The sequence below is a fragment of the Vulpes vulpes genome, chromosome 4, assembly GCF_048418805.1.
Source record: "Vulpes vulpes isolate BD-2025 chromosome 4, VulVul3, whole genome shotgun sequence".
NCBI classification, from domain to species: Eukaryota; Metazoa; Chordata; class Mammalia; order Carnivora; family Canidae; genus Vulpes; species Vulpes vulpes.
The window spans coordinates 37,584,612-37,595,872 of NC_132783.1; the positions used below are offsets into that span (position 1 = coordinate 37,584,612).

Here is an 11,261-nt window from a genome sequence, read left to right on the forward strand (position 1 = left end):
GCAGAGGAAGCTTTCCTCTAAAGCTAGGAAAGCTCTTTGTTTTCTTAATTTGACCTGTGCCCCAAGTTCCCTGACTGAACAGGGCCACTAGCTTTACTTTGCAAACTATTAGCTCTGCCTGCCTTTCTCTAGACTCTAGCACTGCTGGGCTGCACAGCTTCCAGGATTTGTTGCCAGCCTTTCTGGTCCGATGGGGCCAGAAAACACTTTCCACGGCACTTGGAGGCCATATCTTAGGTCTCTTGCCTGAGCAGGAAGGGGAGAGGCCGCTCTGATCTCCTTTCAATTTCCTAAACAGGTTCTCCAGTTGAGAGGAGCAGGGAGCTACCATCAGCCCTGGCTATGAATTAATGCCCTACAACCCTTAATGACTGGCACTGACTCTCTGGGGGCGATTGCCTCTGCCTGCCTGCCTCTAAGCTGGAGTGCCACTGGACCACACAGCTTCAAGAGGTTCTTGTTAGCCCTTCTGTTAGATGGGACCATACATCACTCTCCATAGTGGTGGGGTTGTGGCTTTGCTTCTTACCTGGGCATGACAAAACAGCCTCTAGGACAAGAAAAACTCTTTGTTTGAGGATCCAAATCAGGCAGATCTGCACCCTACTGAATTCACTGGTCAGACTGTGCCCCCAACTTAGTTATGCCTATGAGCAAAGCCTTTGGTTGGGATTACCACTTGGGCACAGCAGGTGTCGACTTGATCTGTGAAGATCCATGTGCTATTACAAACCCATCCCTCCTTCTCCACTACAACTAGATTCCCAATGGTTGAGTCCTGCCTGCTGACTCTCTGGCAATCTCATCATGGTGGAAGATCAGAGTAGGGGCTCTCATAAGGTGACCCTAACGCTGGAATCTCACCTGAGTTTCCATTGGGGGAACTGGAGGTTCAAGGGGAGACCTTTCTACATGCTACTGCTCTCTCCTGCAGGAAAAAGCAATGCAGTCAATGTGTAGCTGCTTCTCTTACCCTTCTAACAGTGTGTCTTGGTCTCTGGTACAGGGGATGCTTCAGCCTCACTCCATGTTGTAGGATTTTCTCAGTAGTGTCTTGTGCTTAAATAATTTTTTTCCCATCTTGGTGATATCACTCCTGTTTTGTGCATTTTAAACTATCACAATGGCACCCTAAAAGATTCCAAGTTCTGGAGGATGATTTTAGTGAGTCTGCCAGTTAATCCATTAATGTGCAAAAGATCTCTTATCTTTGAGCATCTTTCCTTAAACTTTGGTTACTGTATTTGTTAGTTTGTCACAGAAAAACTTTCATTTAAAACTAAATCAGGCAGTTTTTGTTGTTTTTTTTTTTCTCATTAAACTTTTATTTTAATGGGTCTCAAAATTCTGTGACAGATTTTTGGTCAAGTTGTTTCCATTAAAAAGTACTGATTTTAAAAACTAATAACTTAAAACTGCCACACACGCACATAAAAAAAAATGGTCCACAAAACATTCTCCTTTCCTTCTGAAGGTTTTACGATGCATTGTTATCATTAACCAGCCTTTTACTATTAAACTTAAATGGCCAATTGACACAAACAGTTCTGAGACTGTTCTTCCACCACTGATTAAGACTGGGCTGGCAGGTATTGGGGATAATATTCATTTAGCCTTCTGAGCTTTCTGGGCAGACTTGGTGACTTTGCCAGCTCCAGCTGCCTTCTTGTCCACTGCTTTGATGACACCCACAGCAACCATCTGTCTCATGTCACGAACAGCAAAACGGCCCAGAGGAGGATAGTCAGAGAAGCTCGCAACACACATAGGTTTGCCAGGAACCATATCAACAATGGCAGCATCCCCAGATTTCAAGAACTTGGGACCATCTTCCAACATTTTTCCAGAACGACGATCTATCTTCTCCTTCAGCTCAGCAAACTTGCAAGCAATGTGAGCTGTGTGACAATCCAGCACAGGTGTATATCCAGCACTGATTTGGCCTGGATGGTTCAGGATAATCACCTGAGCTGTGAAGCCAGCTGCTTCCATTGGTGGGTCATTTTTGCTGTCACCAGCCATGTTGCCACGATGAACATCTTTGACAGATACGTTCTTGACATTGAAACCCACAGTGTCCCCAGGAAGAGCCTCACTGAAAGCTTCATGGTGCATTTCAACAGACTTTACTTCAGTTGTAACATTGACCGGAGAAGGGGTGACCACCATGCCAGGCTTAAGAACACCAGTCTCCACTCGCCCCACTGGGACAGTACCAATACCACCAATTTTGTAGACATCCTGGAGAGGCAGACACAAGGGCTTATCAGTTGGGCGAGTTGGCAGCAGAATGCAATCCAGAGCTCCAAGCAGTGTGGTTCCAGTGGCTTTCACATCTTTATGGGGGACTTTCCATCCCTTGAACCAAGGCATGTTAGCACTTGGCTCCAGCGTGTTGTCACCATTCCAACCAGAAATTGGCACAAATGCTACTGTGTCAGGGTTGTAGCCAATTTTCTTAATGTAGGTGCTGACTTCCTTAACGATTTCCTCGTATCTCTTCTGGCTGCAGGGTGGCTCAGTGGAATCCATTTTGTTAACACCAACGATTAGTTGTTTTACACCCAGTGTGTAAGCCAGAAGGGCATGCTCGTGGGTCTGCTCATTCTTGGAGATACCTGCTTCAAATTCACCAACACCAGCAGCAACAATCAGGACAGCACAGTCAGCTTGAGATGTGCCTGTAATCATGTTTTTGATAAAGTCTCTGTGCCCTGGGGTATCAATGATGGTCACATAATACTTGCTGGTCTCGAATTTCCACAGGGTGATATCAATGGTGATACCATGTTCACATTCAGCTTTCAGTTTATCCAAGACCCAGGCTGACTTGAAGGAGCCTTTTCCCATCTCAGCAGCCTCCTTCTCAAATTTTTCTATGGTTCTTTTGTCGATCCCACCACATTTGTAGATCAGATGGCCAGTAGTGGTAGACTTGCCCCAATCTATGTGTCCAATGATGACGATGTTGATATGAGTCTTTTCCTTTCCCATTTTGGTTTAGGTTTAGTGGTGGTTTTCATGACATCTGTGTTCTGGCGGCAAACCCTTTGCAAAAAGCTGTTGTTGGTTTTATGTAAAGGATTGTGTAAGTTGACAAATATTCTAGTTTTCAATAGGTAAAAATGATACCTGCAGGATTACATAGATATTGATTGTTTATTTCTCATTTTAACATTTATATTTTTTATGGTTAAAATTTAAATACCTAACAAAGTATCAAACTTTATTGCTTTTAATTTTCCAAAGAACAGACTTCTTAAGGTTTTGGTCTTATTGATAATAACTCAAAGTTTTGAAATAACTTTCTGGATGATAATATAACTGACAAATTTGAAAGTTACATTAGTGGAATTTTTAATTCCTTTAATGATACATCTTTCATTAGAAATTTTAATTGTTCAGGCTGGAGGACCGTGTCCCGGGAACGGCGTCGGCATGTGTGGGGGCTGTGTGGAGAAGGAGTATCCCAACCGGGGTAACATCTGCCTGGAGAATGGCTCTTTCTTGCTGAACTTTACAGGCTGTGCAGTGTGCAGTAAGCGGGATTTTATGCTGATCACAAACAAATCTTTGAAAGAGGAAGATGGTGAAGAAATAGTTACCTATGATCATCTGTTTAAGAATTGTCATCACATAATAGCCAGGCATGAGTACACATTCAGTATCATGGATGAATTTCAGGAGTACACCATGCTATGTCTGTTATGTGGCAAAGCTGAAGATACTATCAGTATCCTCCCTGATGACCCTCGACAAATGACATTGTTATTCTAAGGATCCTTCTGCAGTTCAGTTCTGTAGTAACTATGTTGTGTTGGTTTACAATACAGCAAGCCTGATGGTTTGTCTTACTTAGTTCATAATGAAAACTATTTGCATATTTTTTCTGCTTAGACTTAACTATCCTTTGTAATTTGTAAAAATTAATTAAGGGGATTATATTCTTCTTCTAGAGTTCCCAGTTCACATCAGAATGAAGCTAGAATGAAGAATCTCTGTTAGAAATGATGTGGCTAGAAAATAAAACCAGAATGGGAGCATACCTAAATCTCAGGTCTTGGTTCCAGTAAAAGGAACCAGGGGCTCCTTGGAGAAATGATAAATTCAAGACTGGGGCAGTAAATATACAAGATGAGCTTGAAACATGTGCCACAAGGAAAGTGCAAAAACAAACACACAAAAACCTATAAAACATAATTATTGGGAGTGTGTCAAAGGGACAAAAGAGCCAACTGAAGGAGCTTCCAGTGACTGAAGTTAGAACAGTTTGAGCAACAAAATAAAGTAGTATTGAATTACAACCCAAATACTAAATATCCATTAAGTCCTTACTGATAGGGGCACCTGGATGGCTCAGTTGGTTGAGCATCTGCCTTTGGCTCAGGTCGAGATCCCGGGGTCCTGGGATCGAGTCCCACATCGGGCTTCCTGCGTGGAGCCTGCTTTTCCCTCTGCTTATGTCTCTGCCTCTCTGTGTCTTTCATGAATAAATAAACAAAATCTTTAAAAAAAAAAAAAAGAAATTTTAATTGTTCAGGTCATTTGCCCATTTTAAAATTTGCTAGCCTTTGAGTTACCTGTGGCACAGTTGATTAAGTGACTGTTGGTTTCAACTTGGGTCATGATCTTGAGGTCATGAGATGCAACCCAACATTGAGCACTGTGTTGGGCTCCCTGCTCAGTGTGGAGGCTGCTTGAGACCCTCTTCCTTCCTCATTCAAATAAATAAATAAATCTTTAAAAAACATTTAACCTTGCTGGTCTTTTTTATTGACTTGAAGAATCAAAAAAAATATGGATAGTTAATTCTTTGTATCTGTCTTGTAATTATTTTCTCTGTCAGCTCTGCCCATTCAATTATGTTTATGGGTGTCTTTTACATTAGAAAACTTAAAGATAGTCTAACCTATCTTTTCCTTTATGACTTTTTTTTTTTAAAGAAAGCCCTCTTTGTTCTATGAGTATAAAGAGATAATCTTCTATATTTTCTTCTACTTATTTTATAGGTTTTTATTCATATTTAGTTATTTATTTCACCTACAATGTGTTTTATGCATGATTTGACATATATTTTTAAATAGGTATCCAGTTCTTCCAGCATCATTTTTTTAAAAAAGTTTAGCCTTTGAGTTTGAAATGTGAGATTTGTTATATACCTAATTATTGTATATACTTGAATTCTTTCTATGGCTTACATTCTGAACATTGAATTTTATTTTATTCCTGCACTGTCTCTGGAGTATGTTTGATATATCACTAGCCATTTTACTGATTTACTAGTTCTAATTTTTCAGTTGATTCTTATCTTTGATAGGCAAATTTATTATTTATAAATTATTTGTAGTTTTCATTTCAAATATTTAAAACTTTGCTTTTTTTGGTTTTATTCATTGGTAATATAGTTAATATGGGCGTAATGTTGTCATGAACATCTTTGCTTTTTTTCTGTATTTACTGAGGTGTTTGTTAAAGGTTGTTGATGAATATTCTTTGTAAAGTTGAAAGTCATTTCCTTTTGTGGTAATTGTGAATTACATGAATAAATTTTTCGGTGAATGTTCCCAGTTTTCTCGGATTAAAACTTTTTCAGGATGTATTATTCTTTTAAATTGGTTAGTATTACATTATTTCCATCAAAGTTTATAAATGAGATTTGAGTTAATTTTCATTTTAGTGTGGTTTTGTTGCATTTATTACAGACAAAATAAGTTTGAACACAGGTCTATGGAAGATAAGTGAAGTGTGTATTGGGGAATAATGTGTGTGTGTACATCTGTCTTTCTAGGGGAATGGATTTATGAACGAAAGTATAGTTTTCTTAGAAAATGAGGTTGGAGCGAAAGATTGGAACTTGTATTCCAGATGCCCATGAACACATTTTAGAGTTTTTTTGTTCTGTAGGGAAGCTATTAGAGTTGAAGTATAATAGAGGCATAATTTTATTTGTGCTTTGAAAATTGAAGATGAAAAAAAGTATTGCCTCAAGCAGAGAGATTGAATACGAAAAATACAAAATAAGAACAATTGGATTTAGAGTCCCTGGATATCATGACATTTAAGAAAGCAGTATAAGGAGAGTGTCATGGGCATGCGAATGAATGAAACAGCTATTAGGTCAGTAGGGGATTTTGCAAAGAAGCTTCACAAAACTTGTCTCATAGCATTGCAAAAAACAATAGCCAGACTGTTCAAGAAAAGAAGTGACTTCCAGGCAGATGTTGATTTAAATTTAGTGATAAAGATAATTTAAGTGCTTATTAGCAGGGTTGTGTTTAAAGATACATTGGTAATATACAGTTATAAGGTAGGGGAACGTAACTTGAATTTGTCTGTCAAATTTTATCACACAACAAGGAACTGAATTTTTCCTCTATACAGATGATAGATGCATTTATGACTTATCACTAGAGAATGAGCCCAAGAATATAAGTCTATGGTCATCAGTTAAAGAGAAATAGTCCCTTAGTTCTTTCAAAGGTGGTTTGTTGGATTGTTCTATAAAAACCTTTTCTTTATGAAATGTAACACATGTATAGGAAAGTACAGAAAACATAAATGCATAGCTCTGTTCATTATCACGAAGTATAAACTTGTGTAACCATCTTTTGGAGAGGAAATAGAATATTGTCAGAACCTTAGAAGTTCTCCCTCAACCCAGTTATTATCCTGTCTCTGCCCCAAAGGGAACTACTATCCTAACTTTTATGGGAATCATCTCTTTGATTTTCTTTATAGAGTGTCATCTAATAATGCATCTCTAAACAAAAAAGTTAATTTTCACTTCTTTAAACTTTATGTAAATTGGATTATACATTATATATTATTTTGTATCTGGCTTCTTTCACTAAACATTATATTTTCAAGATTACTTCACATTGTTGAGTATAGTTGTAGACTGTTCATTACTATAGTAATCGATTTATCAATATATCACAATTTTTTGTTTATTCTATAGTTAATGAACATAGTGCTGTTGTGATTCTTGTATATGTTGCTTGGATCTCATGTGCATGCATTTCTGTTAAGTAGGAGTGACATTGGTCATGGAAAATGTATAATTTTGTTTGTAGTTGATAATACAATTTTCCAAGGGAGCTGAACCATGATCCTGAAGGTACCATAAAAATGTTCCTGTTGGGGGGTCTGGGTAGTTCAGTTAGTTGATATCTGACTCTTATTCTGGGCTCAGGTCTCAATCTCAGGGTTGTAAGTTCAAGCGCCACATTGGGCTCTGCCCTAGCTGTGGAGCCTACTTAAATAAAAAAAAAAATTGTTCCTGTTGATGCACATGCTTACCAAATCAGTCATCTAAATTTTAGCCTGTGGACATTGTGCACTGATAGTTCATGTCATTTTAGTTTTTGTTTTCCTTATTATAATGAAGATGTGCACCTGTTTACATTTTTACTGACTAGTCGTATATCCTGTTTCAAATATCTGTTCAACTCTCTTGCCTATTTTTCTATTGGGTTGTCTGTCTTTGTCTTTCTTCTGGTTGATTTCAAAAAGTTCCTTATATATTATCTTAAAAGCCTTTTCACTATATATTAGAAATATTTTTCCTCATCCTGTGGTTTGCCCTTTAGCTCCTTAGGTTTGTATTTTAATAAACAAATATTCTTAACTTTAATGTTAGTATGGACTCATTTGTCAATTTTTACCTTTATAATTAGTACTTTTTAATTAAAAATTTTTTTTATTCATCTTTTAAAATTTTCCAGCATTATTGACATATGGTTAACATATTACATTGTGTAAGGTAAGGTCCTCAATGTGTTGATTTGATACATTTTATATTGCAAAATGATTACCACAATAACATTAGCTAATACCTTCATCTCATCTCACATAATCACCATTTCTTTTTTGTGGTGAGAACTTTTAAGATCTACTCTTTTAGTAACATTTAACTATATAATAATGCAGCATTATTAACTATAATCACCATGCTGTACATTACATGCACAGAATTTGTTAAAGGTCTTTTTCATTACCAAGATTTTCCTTCCTTGAGATCATGAAGTTATTTTCCTATATTTGAAATGCTTTATTATTTTCCCTCCTTCTCTGAATCACTCCCTATATCTTTCACTCCTGCACACTGGAACTGCACAGATGTTTTTGACTCTGCTTTGTCTTCTGGGGAAATCAGGCAAACACAATGTACCTGTATCTGAGGATACAGATATATTTTTCTTTCTAGTCTGATTGTCTCTGTCTTTTAATTGATGCTTTAGGTCTTTACACTTTTACTACTGATAAATTTAGATTTAAATCTAACAATTAACACATTCTTTTTTCTTTTTTTTTGTTGCCTGTTTTATGTTTAGTTTTCTTATTGCCATTATTGGATTGTATTTTATAATATTTTAGTTTGGAAGATATACATTCTTTTATCAAAATTTGAGTGGTCATTTTAGAAGTCACAATATGTATCCTTAACTTATCAAAGTCTAATGCTAGTTAGTAATTTTACCCTTGTCTTAGACAAAATAAAAATCATAGAACATTCCTTTGTCAGTCCACTGAAGTTTATGCTATTGCTACTATGTATTTTATTTCTCTCTCTGTATTTTAACCTACACAAGGCATTATTGTTTTAAACCATCATTATTGCCTTAGCTTGTATTCTTTCAAAAATAGATCTAAGACAAGAATATGGTGGCCGATTGTCTATATGGGAGGTGATCCCAGAAACGATGGTAGGAAATAAGAAAACAAAGGAGAAATGTTAATGAAGGATGCATCAATGAGTGCATTAGTATGGTAGGCAAACATGCCTCAACACTGTTCTACAAAGAAACCATGTGGAACACATCTGATAATCATTACAGGAGTGATGAAGGTCCTGGGCCATTTAGCCACCAGTAGTCATCCTTTACTGACTGAGAGTTGCCCCTAAGGTGCTGACTTTCCCATACTTCCAGGTTGTAACTGCTTAAAGCTAAGTGAGCTTCCAAGTTGGTAGAGAAAACCCTTAGGCTAAGAAGGAAGGAGAAATATGCAGTTGAGAAGGGAATCTATCATCATGCTGAAAACTCTTTTCCATTGCTGCTGCTGGGAAAATAGAGTGGAGAATCACTAGTGTCTCCTACAGAGCATCCATCATGTTACTTAGATACATTCATGCCCCATGCTATTTTCCATTCTGTTATTAATGTTTCAGTTGTGGTGAGTGGCCACAATTCCATAAAAGCAAAATAAAGGTAATGAAGATAAAAAAGTCCCCACCAAAAATACTGGAGGAGAGGTGGGTGGGGGAATGGGTTTAAATAGGTAATGGGGATGAGCACAGGGTAATGTATGGAAGTGTTAAATTACTATATTGTGTCTCCCTGAGTGTCTCAATGATGCTTCTTCTGTAGCATTGAGATGCACCACTCATATCTTCCACTGTGGGGCTCCAGCTGCTGCCCTTCTGGATTCAATACCACATTGGCAACAGGATTCTGATACTTTCAGCTTGTTCCCAGCCAATGACTGAACGTGGTTAGGGTACTAAGGAAGGATCATTCTGGCAAGATGTGGAACTCTTCCAATGGGCAACTTGCCTAGTACTATACTGTAGTCCAGGACTCTTCCAGCCTATTACTTCTTTCTTCTCTCTATTCTTTATTAGGTGTCAGTTCTGCATCATGGTTACAAGGCCCTGCTTGCTTTCTTCTGCTTCCTTTCCCAATATATGACTTGCATATTATGTTAGTTATCTTTTGCTGCACAAGTGATCCCCAAACTTAGCATCTTTCAACATGCATTTATTTGCTCACAGTTACCATGGGACCAGAATATGGGCATGGCTTGGACAGGTCCTTTGCTTCAGGGTCTCTCACATGGCTGTAATCAGGTGTTAGCTGGAGCTTGGGTCTTTTCTGAAGTCTGCTTGCAGAAAGACCAGCAGGATCTAGCTTCTGTGAGCTATTCAGCTGAAGGCCTCAATTCCTTGCTGACTGTTTGCTGGAGGCCTGCCTTAGTCCTCTGCCTCATGAGTCTTTCCACTATGATGACTCATTTAATCAGATGGACATCACAACATTTTATAGCTTGATCAAGGAGATTATATCCCATCTATATTATAGATTATATTCCATATAGATTATATATCCCATAATCTATTGATTAAAAGTAAGGCACTTGGCCAGCCCACGTAAAGGTGACTCAGAGCATGAACACCAGGAGGTGCAGATCACTGGTGGCCATCTGAAAGGCTGCTTACATGCCTTTTTTTTTTTGTTTTTGTCTTAATATTTTTTTCTTTCCAATTTTTATTTAAATTTCAGTTAACATATAGTGTAATAGCATTACACTCTTTTTCCTTCTGCAAACAAGATGGTATGTTTCACATCAATTGCTCAGACTAGTGCATCAGAGCAATTCCTGTTATTGAGAGCAGACTTCAAGATTGGTACATTTGAATCTGAGGTTAAAAGACTGTATAAAAGTGAAAATATACTAGGTACTTCATTTGTCTTAACAAAGTACAATGCCATGCAACTAGCAAGAAATTGTTTGATTCTCCACCAGATTAATAGAGAATTGTTTTTATTTGGGAGAAAGTCCAGTGTAACAGGAGGCAGGTAGAAACCACAAAAGTATTATTTTAGATTTTATGAACAGGAAAACCAAAACATATGGTACCAGAATCATTTCTTTTCTCTTAACAAATATGTGAGTAATAGTTAGAGGCTAACTTTATGCTCCAGCACCCGGACCAATCATCTCTTCTTTTTATTATAATGCATCTATTTTGGATCTCAGAATGACCTGAGGGAACTCAACAAGTTGGCCAAGTTTCAGAGAAAAGTGGCCAATGTATTGAAAGAGTAAAGGCTCTATAGAAAGGTAAGAGCTAAATAAGAAAATCTAGGTATAATTCCAAGGATAGGGGGATTTTTCTTTTTAGCTTTGTCTGACATTAGGAAAGAATGAAAAACTGAAATTGGGGAAAGATAAATTCAGACTGACTATACAACCCAAGACAGGGGTTGAGGATTATTAAAGGAAATAGTGAAAGTTCATTATATAAGACAATGAAAACCTACACCAGCTGCAATGTTCCAGAATGTACCCAAAGTAATCCTATCTGGGCTCCAGGGAGTAGCCTGACCTGGGTAGCAATTTCCAGCTTTAACTTAGAATCTCTATTATTGCATTAGTTTTGTGGGTTGGCTCCAGGCATAAAATAGTTTTCAATGGTGACTATTATTTCCTGTAGTTGGATCCATATTTCTGTGGGCTGCCTTGCGTTCAGGACTGCTAAA

At 37.6% G+C, this 11,261-nt stretch overlaps 1 protein-coding gene across 1 annotated transcript; it reads left to right on the forward strand.

The window, feature by feature from the left end:
* Positions 1-3,411: 3,411 nt before the first annotated feature.
* On the forward strand, positions 3,412-3,887 carry LOC112934207 (protein Churchill). The gene has a single exon (XM_026017593.2). The coding sequence runs from the start codon at positions 3,439-3,441 to the stop codon at positions 3,775-3,777; it is 339 nt and encodes a 112-aa protein (XP_025873378.2). The 5' UTR covers positions 3,412-3,438; the 3' UTR covers positions 3,778-3,887.
* The last annotated feature ends 7,374 nt before the right edge of the window (positions 3,888-11,261 follow it).